At 40.8% G+C, this 25869-nt stretch overlaps 1 protein-coding gene across 1 annotated transcript in view; it reads right to left on the minus strand.

Annotated features, from left to right (window-relative positions):
* Nucleotides 1-497: 497 nt before the first annotated feature.
* GPR26 (G protein-coupled receptor 26) overlaps nucleotides 498-25869 on the minus strand; it is a 29723-nt gene continuing 4351 nt past the window's right edge. The window contains exons 2-3 of the mRNA XM_048506186.1: nucleotides 15764-15877; nucleotides 498-4029 (exon numbers count right to left, since the gene is read on the minus strand). Coding sequence (XP_048362143.1) covers nucleotides 3798-4029; nucleotides 15764-15877 — 346 coding nt within the window. The 3' untranslated portion in view covers nucleotides 498-3797. The remainder of the gene's footprint in view (nucleotides 4030-15763; nucleotides 15878-25869) is intronic.

Raw genomic sequence — 25869 nt, forward strand, 5'->3', positions numbered from 1 at the left:
GCATTTGTTTCCAATGGAGGTTTCCTCTGCTTGCAGCTCATCTGATTACATACATTTCCAAGAATGTAAAATGTTCATGAATAAAGTTTGTTTTCCCTAGTGATCCTGTGCACTTATCTTTTTTCCTTTTCCTTTTTGTTTAGGGGGAGCTGTATTTGAAGCTACAGTGACACAGATAAGAGAACTGCAGTCGCTTGGGAGACTGGTCAACCTCCCATTAAGAAGCAGTGGGTAGACCCAGCTTCCGAGGACCATCTTGAAAAAACAAACAGGCCAGGTCTGCCGAATGCTGCTTAATGAGAGGTAGACCAGTCCTCCAAGTGGCTGCAGTCTATTATCTGTGTCATTGTAGCTATGAATACAGCTCCCCTAAACAAAACAAAAAAGGAAAAAAAGCAGGAATCACACAGAAAACAAACTTTAGTCATTTATACAAGACAATGGCAATCTGAGCTGCAAGCAGAGGAAACCTCTATGGGAAGTAAATGCAACAAATGGAGGTAGCAGAGAATCTCAAGCTGCAGAAAATGGCAGACACAAGCTGCTGTGAAAATGGTAGTAAGTGCTCTTACAGGAGAAGAGGGGTGGAAGGCAGGGAGGTAAAATGTCTCCTGGAAAACAAGTCCCCATCATGGCTATTTTTAAATAAATTGCACTGAGCACAAATAAAATGTCTTGATAATGTTTTTGGGAAAAGCTGTGTGGAATTCTTCAAAATGCTTCTTTTAACATCCTCAAGACATTTTATTTGTATTGGACAGAATGGATCCATGTGTTTCTTCACTTGTAAATTTCCCATTGTGCCAGATTTGATAGTTTTAAACCACATCCTTAGAGGCATTGTAGCAGATGAAGACTTATGGGAGATTCATTTGAGAGAATATTTGTTATCCCTTGAGCAGGTTTATCTTGGCAGAAGGCTACTTTGGCACCAGCACCGGGTCAGAACCGAGATAGAGAAAGAGAGAGAGAGAGAGAGAGAGAGAGAGAGAGAGAGAGAGAGAGAGATTTCTGATTAAGTTCTGTCTTGAAATGACAATAGCAAAACTAGATTTTAAAATATAGATTGAAAGTTTTCTTTCCATCTTATTTAACAAGCAAGAAATATTGGGCATGGACACCATCTCATCTAACCTGTAACCTCAGGTGATCAGAAGTTGCTAGAAATGAATATTAGGCATAAGCTGCACAGTAAAAAAAAAAGATGAATAAGGGAACTTTGGCCCAAATTACTGGAAGTGGACTTCAGTATCAAATATATAAAACAATTTAATTATGAAGTCTATGTTAACCATAGATTTGATTGGACAAACAGTGAAGCAAAGAAACAAAGAAATATCCATGAACTGGAACTGTAAGCCATAAATTTTAGACTGGTATTCTACCTATTGGTATAGTTGCAATAGTACAGTATCTTTAAAATACTGTCAACAGGAATATTATTTATGGATTTAGAATGCCAAATTGGTAGCAAATATATTGTTAATGGAGGCAGTAATTCAATTAACAAATTAGGTATTGCCAGAAAGGATGCCATTCTTGGTCAAGGATTTGGTAGATGACAGTTTTGCAAATGGCTAGATATGTAAATAGGATCCCAATCTACAGGAGTCTCAATGTGCTTGCAGTGGCCATGGCACACCTTTCAGTGGAAAATGCACATGTTTAAATGGGTCTACCCATATATGCAAGAACTTCAGAGTACAGTAAAGTTTTTGGGGTTCTGGATTGTGAAATGGCATTCAGATTCAGCTGCCAAATGATACAATTAGGGGAATGCTATTAACAGAATTGATTAGTGAAAGTTATTTAGTCAAATCATTTCAGAACCATGACCTATTGTAGCTGTGCAATGCAGTGGTACCAAAGAATGCAATAAACAACTTCTTGGTAACAACTTTGTTTAGCAAACACAAATACTAAGGCAAAATTATTCCCTCCCTTTTGATTCAAGGCATATTGTAAAAAGGCAAATAGGCCAAGAACCTTTGCTCAAAAATCCCTTATGTATTAACATATGAAGAATCAATTGATGGTACTAGAAATAAAAATGTGGCAACAGAATTAGAACACAGAAGGCAGTTCCTATTTCATACACTCTACAGCACTGTGAAAAATGGATGTTATTTACTAGTGTGTTTTTTTACAGAAACATAAAAAGAGGCATGTCTCAAAGGGACATTTTTACTTGGATTTGATGCAAAATTATTAATTAATAGTTGAATGTTTCCACAAGCATACCACTGGGTATGCCCTGCATTCTATGCTGTAAAAGGGCTGTGGATGGGAGAAGAAGGATCAACAGTCCACTGCTCCATGCAGAACCACAGAACTGTGCACAAAGGAGGGCTGAACCATTCCCTTTCATTCTGCTTTCTCAAAACTGGGTTTTATCTTCCCATTATTGGAGGTTTATAAAACAGCATTCTGGTCACAGGAAACATTTTTTTCATAGTTTTTAAAATACATTTGGTTGTAATGACTATTTGATGTAAAATTTTTCATGACAAATATTTGTTTTTAAATCTTAGCAGATAATGATTTTCCTAATTTTAAAAATAAAAGCAGATTCAGCTAACTGTTCTTTTGGCATGAGTACAAACCCTTTTAATCAATTATGAGCCTTGATTCAGGACATCTGTGCAATTTTTTCTAAACATGTTCTTAGAGAATCCAGAAAGGACCTTCATTGTCCTCTGGAAAAATATGTTAGCTATTGCATTGTGAAGAGCATTACATTCCAGACTGCTCAGCTGGCTAAGCAAGCCAGAGCACTGCAGACATTAGACACCTATGCTTTGATACAGCAACACTATAGTTATTTTCACAGTCAGAGAACCATTGCAACATGGAAACATTTTGATTAGGAAGAGATGATAGCTTTCTACTTTCATGGTATTGTATGGTTGTACACAGTAGGAAAGGATAGCAAGTGTCCTGGGGAAGAGCTTTCTCTCAGTGCAGCATCTCCTTCCCTGTAAAAACCCACTGATGGACTCTGTTAGCCAAGGCAGTGGTGGTCCCTGTCAACCATCTGGATTGACAATTATCTGAAGGTCACCAAAACCCGCATGTCCAGGGAAAGTGGTCATATTGGAGCAGTACATGCAGTCCCTGAAATGAGAATCATTTGGGTATGTCACTTGTGATGCATGAAGCAATTGCTCTTTGGTATACCAGAGATAAGCGCATCACTAGACAAACATTAAACTAAACCACAATAAGAGGTTCTGTCTTTCTGTTTGTACAGAGACAGAACAACACATATCTAGATTAGAAGTGGGATGATGCTAAATACTAGTGTTCAGATGTCCCAGGTTTACACATAATCAGGTATACCCAAATGAACGCAATCTCAAAAGAATCAAGAATGACTACTTGTTCTTGATTATTCTCAAGGTCACATACTAGCAAATTATTAATTTGCTGTCCCACATCAAAACCAGCACAGAAGTCCAAAAATTCTTGAGTCAGGGAAAAATAGTTGTCTTTGGACATATAACATACCCTTCATCATTACCATACCGATGGACAACCACTATTGGATAAAGACAGGATTTTGCCTTTATGGTCGTACACATTTCATGAAGCTGGTAAAAATTTTGTAGACAAGACTGAATAGCAGTTTTGAACGGCAGCCAACTTTTCTATGAAATTCATTACCCAGGTCACTGAAGATTTCAAAGGCAAGCTTTCCAACTTTTGCCAGCTGATGATATTAAGAGGCACCTGCTACTCTTCCTCCACCTCTTCTCATGATTATTATTCCATAATTAACAAGTGGTTCAGACTGAAGTCTACTCATTTGCCTGTAAAATATTCCGACTTTGTGATTCACTTGTGAGGGCTGATGAATTTATTGAACTTCTTTTAAGGATTTTGTTTATGATGTCCTTCCATGTCTTCTTGTATTGGTGTCGTAACAAAGAGTACACAAAAGGATCTGAAACAGCTTTGCTATATGCCAGACACTTGGAAATGACTCCCCAATGTGCATTGATTGGGACTATGGACGACAATTCTACCAGTCTGTCAAGAAAAGAGGAAATAATGTTACTGTTAGAGCCAGCATTTGAATTAAAGAATCAAGAACATCAAGTATGAGAAGTGACCTCCTGGACTTTTACTCTTTTCAGGGACCAGTCAATTCCTGGAAAATTCACAAGCGAGGCACTGGCCCAACACTATCTTTCCCAGTATCTGGTATTCAAATAAATACTATCTCAGATTTATTGTCGAAGGCTTTCACGGCCAGAATCACTTGGGTGCTGTGTGGTTTCCGGGCTGTATGGCCCGGATATAGCCCGGAAACCACACAGCACCAAAACTATCTCAGATTGTTGAGGTTCCATTTAATTGCCATGGCTTCAAATATACTGATGTGGAAAAGAGCAACCCTACATTTATATCTGCATATTGATATCAAAAACACTGGGAGGGCCAATATATACAAACTAATAGTGCAGGTTGTCTCCATGGTCAATTCCCCACTTCAAAAATAAAAGTAGATACAAACTGGTTTGGTTAGATTCGGGACCTTTTGAGCACGGTTTCATGGTCCCCACTGCAGCTTCTTCCCCCTTGTTCCCAGAAATGCAGCAGCCACGCAGGAGTCGTCACTGTCGGCAGATCAAACGTGTGATCTGCTCAGGGGCTATCCTGATTGGCTGCTGCATTGTGCTGGGGCGGGAATTTTTTTTTTTCAAACTGATGGATCCACATCTCTGTGAGCATGTGCAGAGATGACCCTATGCAGGAAAGAAGAAATGGGTGATTAAAACAAAGCCTCGTTTCCGTGTTGCTTTGTCCCCTCATATCCAAGTGGATACGACGTTTAACATTTCATTGTATTGCCTTTTACTCAGTGGAACATTCAAAACTGGCCCTGCATTGCCTTGTATCCATGTCGATTTCAGGCATGCGCAGAGCAACTCTACGGGGAAACGGGCGATTAAAGGCAAGTCCCATTTCCGTGCTGCTTTGTCCCCTCATATACCCGTGAATATGACATTTAGTGCTACTTTGTATTGCCTTTTACTCAGTGAAGCATTCAAACTGGCTCCTTGTTGTTTCATATAGATGTGGATCTTAGCTCCCCCAAATTTTTTTAAAAGGGCTGTGAATGCTTCGCGCACAGCCCGCTGCGTCCTGATTGGATTGGAGACTCCACGTCACTCGCAAGGGCGGGTAGTTCGAATCTGGATTCAACCCCCCCAAGTTCCCCTCTGCTCCAGATTGACCGCACATTTTTTGAAAAGGTCTACTTCCTTCCAGGGTCTGAAATAACACGTGCTGGGGGGGGGGGGGGAAGCGGCAGAAATGGGATGAATGTGCGTTCAGCACTGGTGCAGTGTGGAGTTCTGCTGGAAACCTGGATATTTGGAGTGACAAGCACACATTTAATCATGAGTGGGGAATCGACCCATATATCCTTGGATACACAATTGCATAACAGAGCCATTGTATGATTTGTTCACTAAAGACAAGTTATTGTTCAAGCCACCACTATCTGATAATTTAGTCTGGATAAAGAGGGCATTTGGAATAATTCTCATAAATAAATAAGTTTAATTACTGATTTAAAATATCCTGCTCATGTCCCTGAAATTAGAGCAGCTTTCAACCATTAAAACAATCTGAGTTTAAAAAACAATAACAGTAAGATAACACAGCTCAGTTCGCATAAAGTTCCTATGAGAAATGAAAAGCTTCCTCAATATTGTATTTTGTTTGTTTTCAGAATGTAAGCAGGCATATGAGACAAAATGGTTTGTTGAAACTGGCAGTTCATGTATATATTGAAGATCAGCTACATGATCTGAAATAGACAGTATTTCTCTTTCTGAATCCTTCCTGAAATTGTCCTAATACACACCAAAAAAAAAAAATTAAAAATGAGAATAATTAAGTTGTATTTCTCTTCTAAGTACTAAGCTTGCTTATCTTCTGAGATCTGCCAGGATCAAGCTATACCAGGGGTAGGGAACCTGCGGCTCTCCAGATGTTCAGGAACTACAATTCCCATCAGCCTCTGTCAGCATGGCCAATTGGCCATGCTGGTAGGGGCTGATGAGGAGAACAGATCCTAATTTATCTGGAAAAGAGAAACTACCATTGTTTCTATGCCACCTTCCTTAAAAGGTGATGATATATGAAAGTAAATGAACAAAAGCAAAATCATAATACAGAAAACACACCTTATGTCACAATAAAAATCTGTACACCACAAGTAAGACATCTTGGGAACATCTTTAAAAAAAGCGTCTCATTTTTTGTATTAACAGCATGGACAACAAGTCGTCAGAGGAGAAAAGGGGCTTCCCCCTCTCCACACACTATTTCCTTCTGCCTCTCCTGCCTAACATTTTATGGTGGTGCAGTGATTCTCCATGCCTGCAGCTATTTGCTGAAGAATTCTCTAGGGATTCCCTAGGGATCCCATGCTCTGCCCCAAAAGTTCATGGTTGTACTCAGCTTGTCTGGCTGATTCTGGCAATATCCAGTTTTTCCCTTCAAAAATTTTCAAGGAGCAGTCTTTGAAAATATGCAGACATGATTTCAGAATCCTTGCCAATTTTCTTGTTGTGTCTGTGTGTCTTCAAAGACAGCTCATCAAAAAAGTTAAGAAAGGAAAAACTATATATTGCTGGAATTGGCAGGATGAGCTGAGTACATCCATCCACTTTTGGGGTTGAAAAGGCACCAATGGAGCCTGCAGAGTAAACCTCCCCAAGAAACCTTCTGCAAATAGCTATGGACATGGAGAATCCCTGCAGTGCCATAAAATGACAGGCACGAGCAGCAGAGGAAACTGTCAAGAGGCTTTAATGGTTGGGCAGAAAAAAAATAAGATATCTCCTCAGCTCCTGAGCTCTGCACAGCAAGAGGAGATGACTTTCAGATGACTTGTGAAAAAAAGATAAGTAGTTTTGCATCCACAAAACAGAACAGTTTGAGCTGAAATAAAGCGTTCTGATGACTGCTTGGGGAAAAAGCTGTGTGGAGTTCCCCCCCAAGATTCCCCCCCCCATTCTGTGTGGAGTTCCCCCCCCCAAGATGCTCCCTCCCCCAAGATGCTCCCCCTCCAGCCTTATTTGTGATGTGCAGAATGGACCATAGTTAAAACAAAATATAATTCCTATAAAATCCCAGTACAGGAATATTTTAAAATAAAATCCCAGCACAGGTGTAAACAAAGCCAAGATATTTGTATCCTTTTATTATGCTTTATAACTGAGTGAACCCCTCAATGGAAAAATTTAATGTATTTCTTAACTATGCTGTGGTAATTGGATCTGTAAAAATGAAAATTGGATACACTTGATTTATTGGGACAGCTGTAGTTTAGCAGCAGTTTTTAAATTTTGTTTTGTGGGTAATGTCTTGCAAGATCTATTGAAGACACACTTTCCCAGTGTATGTATACAGATTTACATATTCTTTGATAGAAGAAAACGTTTATGGTCATTGTTAGCTGAAGGTATAATTTGAAGGCAATGGTAGCAATTATTATTTTAAGTAAACAGTTCCAGGTATTTATAATTACTTTGTGTCATTCTGTCACATGATGGATGGAGTTTTCTGTCATGTGCAATCAGTGTGACTCTTAGGTTTGTGATCTCCATTATGAAAATTTTATAGTTCTGCAGATTGCATTGTGGTTGTTCTAAGAAGGCTTTTACTGTTACCAAGCAGCAAATGAACAGGAGAGGTTGGGCTATAATATAGAAGACATAATTCATTCTATAATATTTAAGATGCTATATCAGGATGGCTTATTGATATTATGCTGAAGTGGATGAAGCTCAGAGACCAAAATGCAAAGTTGTTAATATTTTACCACTTGCCAATGGATGTGTATTACAATTAATCCTTATAAAAAATATTAAATAGGAATGTGAAAGAAGCAAAAAATCACTATTGTCTTTTTCCTGGTGATGGATGGCTATTAAAGAGCATCTAATTTCTTCACAAGAATCTTTGTGAATTTATCACTACATTTCTTTAAATGCATTTATAAACTGTGTAATTTTTTTTTTAAAAAAATGTTGATCTTATAATTTAACTGTACATTTGACAGTTGAGGGTTTTCTGGGCTGCATGGCTTTGGTCTGGTAGTTTTTGCTGATGTTTTGCCCACATCTATGGCTGGCATCTTCAGAGGCATGTCACAGTAAGATGTGTTTCTTTCACACTTCTTACTGAGAAACTCATCTTACCATGCCATACCTCTGAAGATACCAGCCATAGATGTGAGTGAAACATTAGGAACAAAAGCTACCAGACAACAATGGCACAGTGTGGAAAACCCACAACAGCCAGTTGCTTCCAGCTGTGAAAGCTTTCAACAATACATCAAACTGAAGAACAGCTTCATAACGAGCATGTTCCTGGTCTGTCAAGATTTTCTTTCTGTAGGTATTGCAAATTGGTAATTCCTTAACCTAATAATTTGATTTCTTTAAGTACTTCTTGAAATCACATTGAAAGAGTTTCAAGAGGCAGCAACCAGTGAAAAGAGCTCCATTAAGGTTTGACTAATTTCATTTTTATGGCATTGTTTATGTTCCCAAGTTGATAAGTGAACAATTTAGCAGTACTGAGGTGTCCTTGGGGCTGTAACTTTTAATTATGGGTCATAAAAAAACATCCAAGGGAGTTGGAAGAAAACTCCCTGCCCCTTGCTAAACAATAAAAAATAATGGATTTTATTCAAGTAAATACTGCCAATCGTTTTGAAGTTCTAATGGATAAAGACTTAGAAAATGCCTCTGTTATATCTAAAAGTAATGCGAAAGTAAACAGAAAATCAAAGGAACACCCTAGAGATGTAATAAGCAAACTGAAAGAGAAGATAAACATCAAGAAAGCTGAGGAATGTATTGTAAATGAACTGAAAAGTAGGGAAGAATTTTCCAGTCTCTTATCCCTTATAATTATCACAGTTGAATACATATATAAGGAGTTAAAATTATTAAATAGTAAAATGGAAGAAATTACCAAACAGAACGGGAACTCAGAAGAGGAGGCTGTAGCACAGAGGTAGTTAAAGAAACAACCTAGATCTGTTAAAGAAACATGCTCTAATTTTTTTTTTGAAAAAGAATTTAATAGGGGACTCTAGCAATCTGATATTGGCTCCAAACAAGATATGCTTAACTGTGTGCAACTACAGAGGAAGGATTCCAGACTAGAGCAATATTACAGCTACAAGAAGAAACTTGAGAGAACTGTTAAAGAGTGAAATAAATTTTGTGGAAGCTCTGGAATCCACAAAACAACAACCTAGAGCAGGGGTAGGGAACCTGCGGCTCTCCAGATGTTCAGGAACTACAATTCCCATCAGCCCCTACCAGCATGGCCAATTGGCCATGCTGACAGAGGCTGATGGGAATTGTAGTTCCTGAACATCTGGAGAGCCGCAGGTTCCCTACCCCTGACCTAGAGTAATCCTGACATTTAACTCTAACATGTCTTCAATAATGTTATGCCAAAGGATTTTTTTTAGCTTCTAAGGGTTTCTGGCCCGGGTTTTTAAGGACACTCTTATTTACCCACTCTTTTCCAATGTAAAACATGATTTAAAAGGAAATACACAACTACAAAGGAAGCTAAAAGATCTCAAATTAATCCCTTGGAGCTATATAAGAAAATGTCTGATTCCTCTGGTCAGAAGAAATTCTTGGGTACTCATAATATTAGTTCTCCAATGGAAACTATTGATAACCAAATATTAGATGAAAACCTTAAAGAATCCTTTCTATCCTTTACCAACAGAAGAACAAGAGGGAATTATAAACAGACTAGAAACACTAAAGCAAAAATGTGTGAAGAATAAAAGGTCTTCAACATCAAAAAAGCAGATCACAATTCAATGAGACTGTATAAACAGTCAGGATGATCCTATCATACTTGACTCACCTCTGTTGAAGAATTCAACAATGAATCTCTGATACCAATACAAATAACTCAACACCCAAACTGTAACCTGACCATGGAAATGGAAATAGATAGATGGTCTAATCAAGTTCTAACAGGAAATTTAATGTGATAAAATAGGAAACATGGATGCAGGAACTGGCCGAACTATCCCATCTATGTATTCCCTCAGTTTTAAGAACAGAACAACCATTGTTGGAATGGACAGATGTAGTACCATCTACAGAAATCAAGGACCTGAGAAATTACGAGAACTTTTTGATTGGTGAAGCTCAGGTTATACTTGTTGCCCAACAAGTAGGAGATGTTGATACCTCTCTACAGACAATGATTCATTAATCAATGCTCAGGACGAGTTCCAACCTAAAGGAGTTGAAATTGCGAGTTCCTCTATAAACTCAAACCCAACTATGGAAGCCCAAATTCCAGTAAAAAAGACGAAAGAACAACCCCACAATAAAGGCTCCTTCCACGCGGGCCAATAAACACGGGCTAACTATGGTATAAAACCCATGTTGGGGTGGAATTTCACATGGATCCTGCTCCTAACACGAGTCTGTTCCACGTTTTTCCCCCCAACCCGGGTTTTTCAAGAATCGCACTATCAGCAATTCTTTAGTTTTAATATGGATTGCAGCCACAGCTGAATGGATGGCTGCCCTGGGAAGCACAGGGATGACAACATGGCTGTGAAGGTGCATGCCTGCCTGGCTTCATAGCTACACAGCAGAGGGAGGTGACTGAAAAAACACACACTTCCATGCAAAGACCAGCATTGCCTCCACAGGCTCCATTGGCTGCCTGCATGGAGGCATGCGAACAAGCCGATGGCAACGTGGGTTGCTTAACCCCAGCTGCAACCCATTGTACTTTGCCAGTGCAGAAAGGGCCAAATAGAAAAAATGCCAAAATGTCTCTGTCTTCATAGAAAAAGGAAATTCATTAGAACAAATTACAGCAGCAACTACCACTTGACTAAAGAAATTGAAGACCTAAAACTTATTTCATGGAAAGTGGCGGGTTGGGAGAGTAAATTTATGGACACCTCTTTTGTAAAATTTATCACTGGACATGATATTATTCTTTTGCAAGAAACATGGTGTCCAAAGTATATTTCCCTATATGATTACAAAGTTTATGATCTTAAAACAGTACACTATAGTAGAAACTTTCGCCCTAGTGGTGCAATAGTTATCTTCGTTTCCAGGGAGCTAAGTAGTTACATACAGAGAATTGAAGATTTTGATTAGGGGGCATGTGGTATAGTCTTTAAGCTTGAAAGGAAAAAGTATATTATTGTATCAACATATATACCTCCATTGAAGTCCTTAAAAACAATTGAAGTAATCTGGTACAAATTCGAAGAGTTTGTTCTGAATATAATCTCAAAATATATAAATCATGATTTTATTATCATGGGCAATTTAAATGCTAGAATAGGACCAAATGATACATTTCTAAAAGAAAAAATTCATGCTTTATCAGAACCAGAAACTGAAACGCCCTTGTTGGACAGAAAATCAAAAGATCAAATTGCTAATTCTGCGGGCTCTTGCTAGGTTGTTTTTTGGAATAGATTAGATGTAATTATTTTAAATGGTTCAGTATCAGCAGATCAAAATGGTGAATACACATATGCAAATACAAAGTGTTATACACTATATATGGTCTGGTTTCTAAAGATTTAGTTTGCAATATTGCAACCTTTCAGGTTAAACCTAGAACCGAGAATGATAACCTTTGCCTTATATTAAAAATTGCTTCTCATGGCAGATCACTCCATACTAGAATTTAAACAAATTACCCTTTGTGCCGAGGGTTCAAATTAAAGGAAAATCTACCATATATACTCGCATAGAAGTCGAATTTTTCAGCACATTTTTTGTACTGAAAAAACCTCCCTTGACTTATATGCAAATCAGGTGTATTTTGAAAAATATTTTAGGGTTTTTACTTTGTTGGCTGCCAGAGGGTGCAGTTTTTTAGGCTAGCAGCACCAAAATTTCAGGGATTTTTCAAGACACTCTCCTGACGATACCACCCAAGTTTGGTAAAGTTTGGTTCAGGGGGTCCAAAGTTATGGACCCCCAAAGGGGATGCCCCATCCCCCATTGTTTCCAATGGGAGCTAATAGTAGATGGGGCTACATTTTGATGGTCCATAACTTTGGACCCCTTGAACCAAACTTCACCAAACCTGTGTGGTATAATAAGGAGGGTCTCCTAAAGATACTCTGCAATGTTGGTACTGCTAACGTAAACATTCCTCCCCTGACCAAAAATCCAGTTTTGAAGGATTGTAACTCTTGTTTTTTAGTTTGGTTGTGGGTTGAGCTAAGGTTTTTGTACTTTTAAAGTTATTGTTGAGACCATATTGTTTTTGTTGATCCTATTTTCCACTTACAGAGCTAGTTTACTGTTTTTCTTTAAAATAAATATTCAGAAACATTTAACCTATTGATGCCTCAATTAATGTAATTTTATTGGTATCTATTTTTATTTTTGAAATTTACCAGTAGCTGCTGCATTTCCCACCCTCGACTTATACGTGAGTCAATAAGTTTTCCCAGTTTTTTGTGGTAAAATTAGGTGCCTTGACTTATATGCTGGTCGACTTATACACGAGTATATACGAGTAAGTGAACAACTGACAGAGAGCCTCGGCACAGACCAGATACAAAATTTCTTCTAGTTGATTCCTTTTTATCGTTTCACTCTGCTTACCACATCCCACAAGCATCCCCTACACTCAGAACAAGCTGAGGGGGGTACAGAGGATTGCTGTAAGAATGAATATACATTTCACTCCATTTATGACACTTACAGTCTAACCCTATTGGGGGGAGGGGGGTTCCAAGCACTTCTGAATGTACTCCAAAAATTTATAAGGGAAAACTGGTGAGTGACAAACTTGCGATCATTGTCACTGAAATTCCTTAAGAACATAAGAAGGAGCCTGCTGGATCAGACCAGAGTCCATCTAGTCCAGCACTCTGCTATTCGCAGTGGCCCATCAGATACCTTTGGGAGCTCACATGCAGGATGTGAAAGCAATGGCCTTCTGCTGCTGCTGCTCCCAAGCACCTGGTCTGCTAAGGCATTTGCAATCTCAGATCAAGGAGGATCAAGACTGGTAGCCACAGATCAACTTCTCCATAAATCTGTCCAAGCTATCCAGGTTATTATTAAATGTTACTTAGCAATATCTATGTTTTGTTACATATAATTATGGCATTCATATATATTATCATCATTAAGCACTAGCATAATCTTTAATGCTATCTCCCAAGTATTGACTGATTGTGAGCTGCCACCTCACTCAGTACTCTAGGCTGGGTGGATTCCTTTCCTCTTATCCCTTCATGGTGGGTGTCTTTACCGTCCTTGCCTTGAGTGGTTGCAGGGTGGTTCATTGCCTGCAATCCCCAAAGCCACAGGATGGACCAAAAGCCTGTCCCTGTACTTTAGGACCTCCTCAGCCCCTCTTCTGGCGGAGCCCCTCCACCCGGTCTTTCCCTGAGTTTGGCTCTGGCCTCTAGCAACCTTCAGTTCTTCCCTACTTCCTCTTCTTCTCACACTCTCTCTCTCCTCTGACTCTCCTCTGTTCTCCATTCCTTCCGCTTTTACTATCCTGCCTCCTCTCTCTTCTGCCCCCTCCTCCTCTCCTTTCTTTTCCCCGCAATTGTCACCATGCCCTTTCCATTTAAACCCCCTGCCACTGCTGCCTCCCAATCCCTGGGTGCAGTTCTCAGGATTGTAGCCAGGCCCATCCCGTCTCTGGCCACCAATCTCCACCCTGCCTTTTAAGGTAGGGGTGAGGCTGCCAGCCAATCTCTGAGGGCTGGTTGGTCATTGGGACCTGCATTGGAGATCTGACCTGCATGCTCCTGGAGGCCCCCATTCGGGCAGGGCTGGCCTGGGGCTGCTGACCCCTGTCTTGTTTCGGGGTGCTAGGCCAGTGACAGGGGGCTGAGCCAGCCACCTGCAGCCTGGCAGCTGTTGGCTCCTGGGAGGGGTGGATGCCCCTTCCTTGCCAGAGAGGGGCCTTGGGATGGGGCTTGCCAGGGGGCCTTGCCCTCCACCCCCGGTCACTGATCTTCTGATATGAAAGGAGACAACGGGCAACAATCCTATGAAAATGTTCATATTTTAAGAATAACACACAGATTATCATTTTTTCCATTGGTTAAAAATAAATGTACATATTCCAAATGTTCTGAAAAGCTAACATAACCTTTCAGATTGTTCCCTCTTATGCAGCTTTTGAAGCACAGTAATCAACATTTCAATAATTCATTTCCACTAACAATTTTGAGTGATGTTTTTGAATGAAAATTTTGCTTTTTGTTTCTTCCCAGCAACTGTTCATAGCAACAGTATAGGAATTCAGTGAACCCCCCCCCCCCCCCAGATATAAGCCATTCATTAGTATTCTGTGTACTGTATAATCTAATGATTTATTTGAACTATGATTTTTTACTATTCTCATTCCAAGTAATTTTTTTGTTTCTTTTAACATTTAATTGGTTATGAAATGGATGATTAAAATTTTACTCATTTACTCATAAGTCAAAGGACTGGTTGTGTAGCTCTAAGTTAGAAAAAAACTGTGAAATCTTGTGTATGACATAGAATTTCTTAGTTGAGCAATTTAAATGATACAAATTAAGTGGGAGTTCTTGGAATTTTCAAGTTTCCTTTGAATTTAAGAAACCCAAGTATTTTCCCCCTTTAGTGCTTTTTCATAAAATCCCCCAAGTTTTGCTGTTCATTGATTTTAGTCAACTGTTCCATGCTTGTCATTTTTATCCTTTAACCTTGATCTCTTTTCTAATTGATTGTAACAGTCCCCAGTGTGCAAATTGCACCAACTGTTGCATAATTAATAACTGAATCATTTTCAAAATGCATGTGTCTCCACAAGTCTTAGGAGCAAAAGATATTTTGCGGTCAAAAAGAGGTGACAAACACCAATCGATTTAATGCCTTACAGAAGTTGGCCAATTTAAACCCTCAAACTAGCCTCTTAAAAAACAAGCCAGATAGGCATGTTTGCTGCAACGTTCTCAGGGTATATATAGAAAATAGTCAGGTGAAAGACTGAAGTAGCAAGGTTTGTATATGACAGCATTTTTTTTAGAGAAGTGTAAATCTCATGCTGATTGCAAAGTGCTTTCTTTTAAACCAAATATTTCCAGGTTATTGAATCCCTTCTCTTCCTATAGCTCATATTTCCTAATATACAACCATTTTGAATCATTCTCTGATCATTCTGATTTCCAGTAGATAAATTCAAACTAAATTGAAAAAAAGCCATGCATTCAAAGAGAAATGTGGTCTATATTGTACACATCAGTATAGATATGTAGTTGGCCAATAAGAATAAATCATATGTGATCTGAAATGTAGGGAGAAGATATTCTTTCCTGCTTTTCTAAATAGTACACCTGACCCAAAATACTGACAGCTTCTTCACCCTAAGGCTTCCAATGAACTTGATAATTTTGTATGAATTGAAGTAGCTGTGCTGCATCAAAACGCTTATGTTTATTTTTGGTCCAGTCTGATTTTCTAGGACCACGAGAGTGCAGCTCTATGCAGTTACTCTAGTTTAACATCAGTGAATAACTCCCAGACAGGATTGCTGTGTGGCTCAACTCCTATTAAAATGCCTGTATTGGAATGCAGACTGCCTTCCTTTTCATTAACATTTCATTCATGGGATTACTTATGCCATTATAATTCAACAAAATATTAAAAATCCAGTAAACAATCTGCTGTCAGATTTATTTAGATGCAGTTCAACTGGCTAGTTTATCCCTTACCTTGTGATTACATATGGTGCAAAGCAAAGTATAAAAGTGCCAATAAAGGTGCTGATCTTCTTTGTTGCTCGTTGTCTTCGTCTCTTCTGCTCTTCTAGACATCTCTCTCTTACACTGTGTAGTATTTATCATAAAACAAACAAAAAATGAATTACAATTCTGAATAACATTTCAGCATTTTTGTTTGTAGCTTTAGTTATATGTGTCTTTCTAACAGGTGCTCTATTTATCTAGAGCATTACTAGATCATAAAGCATCTAATGTCTTGAGTACAAATCATGTTAGGAAAACATTTCCTTTAGTGTGTCAAATGGTAGGTACATCAAGGCAGAGTTGAAGTCCTGTAGAAGACTAACAATACTCCTTAGTAATCATTAATATTTATACTGGAAAATCAAGAATGGAAAATACATTATATATGAATTAAAGTAGCTGTGCTGCATCAAAATGCTTATGTTTAAATACATGTGTGTGTGTGTGTGTGTGTGTGTGTGTGTGTGTGTGTGTGTGTGTGTGTGTGTGTGTGATACAAAATACAGCTATTTGATTATACAGTCCTCATACAAAGAAGTATATACTTTCAAGTTCAGTGTTTAAAAAGGCCACAGAGTAAAGAAGGCTTTTAGAAGAAGAAGAGTTTGGATTTATATCCCCCCTTTCTCTCCTGCAGGAGACTCAAAGGGGCTTACAATCTCCTTCCCCTTCCCCCCTCACAACAAACACCCTGTGAGGTGGGTGGGGCTGAGAGAGCTCCGAGAAGCTGTGACTACCCCAAGGTCACCCAGCTGGCATGTGTGGGAGTGTACAGGCTAATCTGAATTCCCCAGATAAGCCTCCACAGTTCAGGTGGCAGAGCTGGGAATCAAACCCGGTTCCTCCAGATTAGATACATGAGCTCTTAACCTCCTACGCCACTGCTGCTCCAGCTCATGGATTGCAGTTCATTAAGACAGGATGTGCCTTCATCACTTGTAGGCCATCTCGTGGGTCAAGACATAAACAGCTACTGTGAGGTGGTGAAGCAGTATGGTGCAGTGGTTTAGAGCAGTAGACTCTAATCTAGACTCTAATCTGGAGAACAGATTCCCTTCTCCTCCACTGAGTGATGGGCTCAGTGAGCCAGCATGGTGTAGTGGTTAAGAGCAGGTGGATTCTAGCCTGGAGAACCAGATTTGATTCCCCACTCTTCCACCTGAGTGGCAGAGGCTTATCTGGTGAACCAGATGTGTTTCTGCACTCCTACATTCTTGCTGGGTGACCTTGGGCTGGTCACAGTTCTTCAGAAATCTCTCAGCCCCACCTATCTCACAAGGTGTCTGTTGTGGGGAGAGGAAGGGAAAGGAAGGGAAAGGAGCTTGTAAATCACCTTAAGTCTCCTTACAGGAGAGAAAGGTGGGGTATAAATTCAGACTTTCTTCTTATCTGGTGAACTGGATTTTGCCTTCTCCTACACATGAATCCTGTTGGATGACCTTTGCCTTAGTCACAGTTCTCTCAGCCCCACCTACCTACATCACGAAGTGTCTGTTGTGGGGAATGGAAGGGAAGGGGTTTGTAAGTGAGACTCCTTACAGGACAGAAAAGCAGAGTATACATCCAAATTACTCTTTTTTTCTTATGATTGGGACAGTGCTTTCTCCAGCCGGGACACCCAGCTCCTCAGCCATCCTCACTTTCCCATTCTTGGCGGCAAGCATCCTTTCCTCTCTTTGGTCATAACTGGAGAGGGACTCAACTATCTTCAAAAAGCACTAAACACCAGCTTGTTCACAGTGGAACCACAAAATATGTTTAAGTGAGATTTTGTGGGACCACAAAATATGTTTCCATAACTCCAAAAACTACTCTAATATCTATACAATATTATAACGGAAAATTTTATTTTAAAGCTCTTTTAGATTAAATTTTGAAGGATGTTGTATCATATCTAATGCCCTACTTCTTGTACAATATGCTTCCTTAATCTTTTCTCACCTCATATGAATTACATCAGTTTCAAATCAATTTCAAATCCTAAGCAAAACCTGGTTCTGACCTCATCCAAGTTAGATTAATGTAATGCACTCTTCATGAGGCACTTTTGAAAACAGTTCAGAAACTTCAACTGGTCCAAAACAAGGTGGACAGGCTACTGTTAGACATTGGGAACACAGATCATATCACTGCTGTGTTGGAAGATCTGCCTTGGCTACCAGCCTATTTCCAGGCACAATTCAAAATGCTGGTTCTTACCTTTAAAGCCCTAATGGGTTGGGGCCAGGAGAGCTGAAGGACTGTCTCTCCCCACATTAAGATCTGTGGTTCCAACCCTGCTCTGTAGGTCTATATACCTTCAGAGGTGAGGCAGTTGGCAAATAGAGATAGCACTTTCTATGGCTATACCTTGCCTTCAGAATACTTCCCCCTTGAGGTCTGACTGGCACGCGCTTTACTTTCTTTCAAGTGACAAAACAAAACATTGTCTACTCTGGCTTTTAATCAGGAGTTTTATATAGTTAGCTTTTTAATGGTCTGCTTCTGTTTTATGAATAGGGTGTTTTTCCCCCTGTGATACACCTCTGAAAATGCCCGCCACAGATGCAGGTGAAATGTTAGGAAGAAGATCCACCAGACCACAGCCACACAGCCCAGAAAACCCACTACAACCAGTTAAATCCGGCTGTGAAAGCCTTCGACAGCACAGGGTGTGTTTTGTTTTTGTTTTTGCTGCTTATGTGAAATGATTTGTTTTTAATATTGCAAAATGGTTTTAGTTGTAAGCAGCCTTAAACAGGTCTCTAAAGAGGAAGCATGGAAATATCCTAAATAAATAAATAAATAATGCCAAGTTTTCTTTCTTTAAAAAGTTGTTGTTGTTGTTGTTGTTGTTGTTGTTGTTGTTGTTGTTGTTGTTGTTGTTGTTGTTGTTGTTGTTGTTATTTCATAGACTGCCCGATTCCCACAGGGCTCTGGGCGGTGTACAATAAGCAATCAATGCACAATAAAATACAAATCGTGAACAATAAACATTAAAATCCCTTAAAACACACTAGCAGCATTATCAGAAAACCTATAGCAATTAATATAATCATTAATATAGTAGTAATAGCATCTGATCTTAAGGTCAGGAGGGGACCAGCAATGCCAGCAACAGAGATGGAATACAAGGCAGTGTCCACGATGGTATAAGGCGTGTTACAGGGCGTCAGGAGGGGGCAGGCAATCCGCGGCCAGCCTCCCCCAAAGTGTGGTGGAATAATTTGGTTTTACAGGCCCTGTAGAACTCACCAAGGTCCCGCAGGGCCCTAACAGCAGATGGAAGAGCATTCCACTAGGCAGGGGCCAGGGCTGTAAAAGCCCTGGCCCAGGTAGAGGCCAGCCGCATCATTGAGGGGCAGGGGACTGTCAGTAGATTAGCCTCTGCAGATCACAGAGGCCTGCTTGGGAGATATGGGGTAAGACGGTCTCGAAGATATTAGGGCCCTAGGCCACAAAGGGCCTTAAAGGTTAATACCAACACCTTGAAGATGATCTGGAATTTTACTGGGAGCCAGTTCTTACTACAGATTTAATGTTAAGTGTGAGCTCCGCTATACATCTGGAATGTATTCAGTGGTGGCTTTGGTCATTTTAGACTATGGTCTAATGGATGGTCCCTTTATTTAGATTTGTTCACTTCAAAGTTGCAGTCTACTTTTGAATTCCCTGCTAAGTCTATGAGCTGGAGCCTCAGATATGCCATGAAATCCACCCCTGACAACACATCTGAATCTATCATTTTGGTTTCCCATATCCTATTCCTGGCTGCTTGCCTCCCAAGCCACCCATAAGTCTTTCAGAATTACCTAAGATGTTATGCAGCAGTTTGCCGCTCTAGGTGGAAAATGTCTCGTTGGAAAGCATGTTTGAGTAAAAATGCTTTGCTTTGCACTCATGTAAAGACTGATTCTGATCCAATCCATTATGAAGTATATGTAACTGTGACAAATGGTGACTTTAAATGATTACCTTCTTGTAATAGTTAAATATAGATCTCCTAGAAGGATGTGCTGTTCAGCATTACTAGTTTTGCAGTCCTAAGCAGGAGGGAAGTTTACTGAGCCCCTGATGGAATATCATAAATAGCAGGTGGGCAGGTTGGTGGTAACATTGGTGTGCAAACCTGCTGTAAGATGATTGGAACACAGTGTATTCTGAATCAATGCATAACCATGAAATGTTCATATATTGTGCTACCAAATGAATATCTTTTTGACAGTTTTTTAAAAATAAATTTGTCTTAGTATCTTTGCTAATGATTGCTGAATGACATGTTAGTGCCTGGCTTCTTTCTCTGCAGGTTCCTGTTCTTTGCAGATCCACATAGTCTTATTGACAGTCCCCCCACCCTTCCTAAACCACACATAGCAGATACAGTCACTATGTCCTTGCATGTTTGGTGCAGAAATACTGAATATACATGGCATGAAATTGGCCCTGGGGTGCTCCAGATTTGAGCCAATTCTAGGCTGTTTTTGAGCCATGTGAAAAGCCATTAGGGTCTTAAAATAGCTATGTCCTGATAAAACACTGCACTGAAATCACTTCTATTTCGGTACACAGACAACAAAAGGAGCTACACAGAAGCAAGGCTTTTAGTTCAGGTTGCCTTTGACATTTAATTGTGTTTAACTGGAGCTGCTCTGTAAGCTCACATAGACACACAGATACTAAGCCATTCCTCTAGATGTGATGCCATAATGGCTTGCACCTATGAACTGCTCCTTTCAGCTCTAAATCTCAGTTTTAATAAAGGGAGAAATAACTAAATAGACTAACTGTGAAATGTGGACAATTTTCAATGTCAGTGCAGTGTACAGACTCAATAGCCTTCTTCTCTGAGTAAAACAAGAACTACATGACTGATAAATCTTTACAATGTATGCATTCTAGGAGGAAGTAGAGATGTGTTATGCCTACTGTTTCCAAGTCGGTTTCAGAGCAGTAAAGTACTGAACTAATGAGCTGCATAGTTTACAACATTCTTTCTTGTGTGCTAGACATTTGTGTAAATTATCCCTACATATCTAGGGGGATGTCTAAGTGTTGATAGGTAAATCCACTCTATGGAGTCAAAGAGCTACAATTTTGGGGTTTTCAAATTTGAGGGAGATTTGCAGAAAGCCATGATTTTTTAAAAAGTTCATAGTTATATGAGAGCAGGGGCATAGGGGGGAGAGAATGGAACCCAGAGCAAAATGGCTCCTGGGTGCTGCCCCCGTGACCACCCCCTGCAACCCCACTCCCACAGCCCCACCCCACGTACCTTTTTCTGATGGCTGAAAACAGTTTTCTGCCAGCTAAAAATAGGCCAGACTGGTGGGGCGGGGCCAGGCCTGGTGAGGCGGGGTGGGGCGAACGAGGAAGGGGGGAAGGGGCAATTTTCCATCTCCACTGGTGTGTGCCCGGTGTATGGCGCGCCCCCATGCATAAATGGCAGTAACTAGGAAAGGGGTGGGGGAAGTTATCAGGAAGCTGGAACTGGTGAAGGTGAACCAGCAATGGTGAGCTGGCAGAAAGAAGTTAAACTTAGAAGGACCAAACCAGAATTAGCAGTGGGGGAGCTGAAGCTGCCAGGAATGAACTGAAGCTGGTGGCAAAAAGAAGAGGTAACAACTGGAGATTTCCCCTCCCCCACAAGTCCTCTTGTATTGTCTACTGCCTAAGACCCAGAATGCTGCAAAAATGTACTAAAGCTTTTGTAAATGGGCTCATCCTTGTTAGTATAATTCTGTTCAAAACTATATATCTTTTCTTCTCCCTGGGAGAAAATGGGGTTTGCCATAGGGAGACACCATTAAAACCCTGAGGAAACTCTAACCAAACCTAAATGTTGGCCCAGATCCCCCACACAATCTACACATAGTGGTGTGGTGACCAGAACCAGGCATGTACAAAAGGCCAGCCCAGGGGAGATCACCCAGCATGCAAAATTCAGGTGGCCCAATGCCTGCTGAATCGCAGGCCGTTTCCGCACGTCTGCATGGACGGTCCCAGAACCGGCTGGGATGACGGCGCGGCAGAGCACTGTCGCCCGGCCGATCCGGCATGTCCCCGGGCCTCCGGCAGGTCGCCGAGGCCTGAGGACACGCCCCGCAGGCCCTGTGCGCCTGCTCCTGCGTCGCAGGGCAGGGGGGCGTGTCCCCAGGCCTCGGCGACACGCCAGAGGCCCAGGGACGAGGTAAGTGCAGGGAGGGAGTGTGGGGGAAGCGCCGGGAAGCCGATGCCGTTCGCACGGCAGCGGCTTCCAGCCGGCGTTTCCAAAAAACCACGCTGGGGAAGCGTGGTTTGGAAATGCTGGCTCGGCGCTGGTCGGGCGGCGCGAGGGCGGCGCGGCTGCGATGCAGCTGCGCCCCCTGTGCGAACGGCGGCCTGGGGACAGCGTTTTTGCCATCCCCAGGCCGCCATATTCCGCCCGTGCAGAAAGGGCCTCAGAGTGCACTTTTTGCTGCTTGATAACTTGGATGAACCATGGTGACAAAGTTGGCTAGATGATGTAGGTTTCTCCTGCTTGAGAAACTCACTTCCTCCTCCTTGGGAAACACCCACCATGCCATCAGCCTCTAATGGTCCTGCCCTGAGGGACCATGTGACTGCCCTTTCCAGCTGCTCCTTCTCCTGCCACCTCCTGGCCAGCATCCAGCAGCTCCTAAAGTAAACACTATTCATCATACTGAACTTCACGCTCCAAGTTTGTGCTATGCAAATACGTTATAGCAAAATATTCATATATTTTAATGGTCATGGCCCAGGGAAGAATAGTGGAGTTGAACAACTGGCATCATCGGTGGCAGCACCAGGAACGTTTTGGCTTCTTGTACTATGATCTGCAGTTTCATGCAGATGAACCACTGCACTGGCAATGGTTGGGTTGCACCTCACAACTGTAGATTTTTGCTAGAAGGCTCACAAATCAGGAGGGCCTTAAACTGAGTTATATTGGGGAGGGAACAGTATTCAAGTGAGCAGGAGTTCATCAAGTGCAAGAGATAATAGAAAGTTATAGAGAGAACTGAGTGAATAGTCAACAGTGGGAGGGGGAAAAACGGAAGAAAGTAGCCAGGGGGGAATGAACCATTGTCTTAGATGTCGCTACACTAATGCGCAGAGCATGGGAAATGAATGAGACGAACTTGAACTCTTAGTATGGCAAAGAAATTTGAAATAATAGGCATCAGTGAAACCTGGTGGGATAATTGTCATGAATGGAATGTAATAATTAAGGGGTGTAATTCAGAGAAATAGGCCGACTACAACAGGAGGAGAAGTAGAATTTTACATCAGGGATTATTACACCTGTGAGCACATCCATGACTTAAATCCTGGAAGTCAGTTTGACAGCAAATGGGTAAAAATTAAGGGGGAGAGAGGCAATAGTGATCTCATTGTGGGGGTCTATTAGAGACCCCACAAGCCAGACCAGAGAGTTGGATAATGCCTTTCTGGAGCAGATGACTAAACTTTCACAAAGGAGAGTAGTAGTAATGGGAAATTTCAATTATCCTGATGTTTATTGAAAGTCAACTTCTGCCAAGGCTATAAAGTCCCTCAAATTCCTCACTTGCCTTGCAGATAATTTCATTGTTCAGAAGATGAAAAAGGCAACAAGAGGATCAACTATTTTCAATTTGCTCCAACCTACAATGATGGTTAAGTTAATGCAGTGGAAATGGTAAGATCCTTAGATGGGTGTGACCATGTTCTACTGGAGTTTCTTATACAGTGGAAAGGGGATGCCAAGATAGACAGACACACATCCTAGACCAGCGATGGCGAACCTATGGCACGGGTGCCAGAGGTGGCACTCGGAGCCCTCTCTGTGGGCATGCGCACACAGAGTTGTCATGTGGGGGCGGAAAATCACCCCCCCACACACACACACACATTTAGGCTGGCCTGGGCCACTGAGCACGACGTGCCCACATCGTGGTGAGCAGGGAGAATTTGGCTGGCAGGCCTGGTGCCTGAGCTCCGGTGGCTGCTGCCCAACCCCGGGGGGGCACAGAGGAGGCAGAGATGATAGACAGACACAGAGCAATGCGCACGGGACTTGCTGGAGGCTAGAGCAGACTGGCTCCTGCTCGAGCGGGTGGGGCAGAGGAAGAGGGAGCCAACCGTTTTTTCTAAACTAAAACCTTCGCATTCAGGTTAAATTGCCGGATTGGCACTTCGCGATAAATAAGTGGGGTTTGGGTTGCAATTTGGGCACTCGGTCTCAAAAAGGTTCGCCATCACTGTCCTAGACTTTAAGAAGCTGATTTCAGTAAACTTAGGAAATTGCTGGGTGTGATCAAAATACAAATACAAAATACAAAAAGAGAAGGGAGCCATGATGGCTGGGAGTTTCTTAAAAGTGAGATCTTGGAGGTACAATTTCAAACAGTTTCAATGAGGAGGAAAAACAGCAGGTGTCTGAGGAAACCAAGATGGATGTCTAAAGAACTTTCAACTGAGTTAAGATTTACAAGGGACCTGTACAAGAAATGGGAAAGAGGGGAAATCACCAAAGAGGGATTCAAACAAAATAGCCAGGATTTGTAGGGGAAAAGTCAGAAAATCTTAAGTGCAGAATTAGCTCAAGCATGCCAGTGAGGTTAAGAACAATCCCTAGCGAAAGGAAGAAAAAGTATATGACTATTTGGAGAAGATGGCAAAACAGAGAATAGAGAAAAGGCAAAACTAATCAATACCTTTTTTGCCTTGGTCTTTCCTCAAAAAGAAAACTGTGTTCAACCAGGAAGAAATGGAACAGAAGACACAGTAAGGGAAATTCAGCACAGAATATATAAAGAAGTAATAGAGGAATACCTGAATACTTCAAATCTCCAGAGCCTGATCAGCTACATCCTAGCATATTAAAATAACTGACACAAATAATCTCAGAACTTCTTACTATAATCTTTGAGAACTCCTGTAAAACAGGAGAAATCCCAGCAGACTGTAGGAGGACTGATGTTGTCCCCATCTTTAAATAGAGACAAAAAGAGGATCCAAACAAGTATCACCCAGTCAGCCTGACATCAATACCAGGAAAGATTCTAGAGCAGATCATTAAACATACAGTCTGTAAGCAGTTAGAAAGGAATACTGTAATCACTAAAAGTCAACCTGTGTTTTTCAAAAACAAGTCATGCCAGACTAATATTATCTCTCTTTTTTTAATAGGATGACAAGCTTAGTAGACAAAGGGAAAATTGTGGAGGAAGCATACCTTAAGTTATCCCCCTGCCCCTTCTCCTTGAGAAACTCTGTGCTTTCTCTGTGTGCCCATGTTGAAAAAGGCTGCCTGCCTAGTAAACATTAAGCCAATAAAGGCAAAGTCTATAATAATGGAAGGAAGTATAATAAAATGAAAGAAAATCATGTTTTCTCCCATTATAGACCATTTAGCTGGATAATTTGTTTTGTTTTCATATTAAACAAATGAATGAATGGTAGCATTTACTGCTTATACCCAAAGAATAGTATAATCTGTCACAAAAAAGATCAATCACAAATAGTATTATCACAATTACCAAATCTAAAAGTACTAAAGTTAAAATATGTTACCCTTCAGATAGAACTTCCTCTTGTATTTGTACAGCAATACTATGTTTAGCAACACTGTCTGAAATGAGCAAGTCAGGAACTTGTTGCATTTTCATATTAATTGCAATAATTATGAAACACCCTGTTTTCATAATTATTATGATTAATGATGAAAGAAACACAAAAGTCTAGTCTTTTCGGAGGAAGATTCCCTTCAACTGCTAGTATCCTCCTCTTCTGTTGGGTTTATAGAAACAGAAAACTTTTACATATAGAGTGGATTTGCTGTATGAGAGGTGAGATGGGAAAGAAAATGAGGAAAAGTGTAAGACACTTATTCAGTGTTGTTAAGCAAATTTCTCCACACATGGAGCAGCCAGAAAGTAATAAATAACTCCTTCCTAGCAGAAGATGATGGCAGGTAAGAGGTGGTAATGCCAGCGCTCTGGTAATTACAGAAATGTTTTCTGTCTGCTTCTTTTATTTGCTCTGATAACTAATCAGCCAACAGAACATCCTAACACTCATGAACTTGAGTGTGATACTAAGAAAAATGTGTT

Source organism: Sphaerodactylus townsendi, linkage group LG08 (assembly GCF_021028975.2).
Source record: "Sphaerodactylus townsendi isolate TG3544 linkage group LG08, MPM_Stown_v2.3, whole genome shotgun sequence".
Classification (NCBI taxonomy): domain Eukaryota; kingdom Metazoa; phylum Chordata; class Lepidosauria; order Squamata; family Sphaerodactylidae; genus Sphaerodactylus; species Sphaerodactylus townsendi.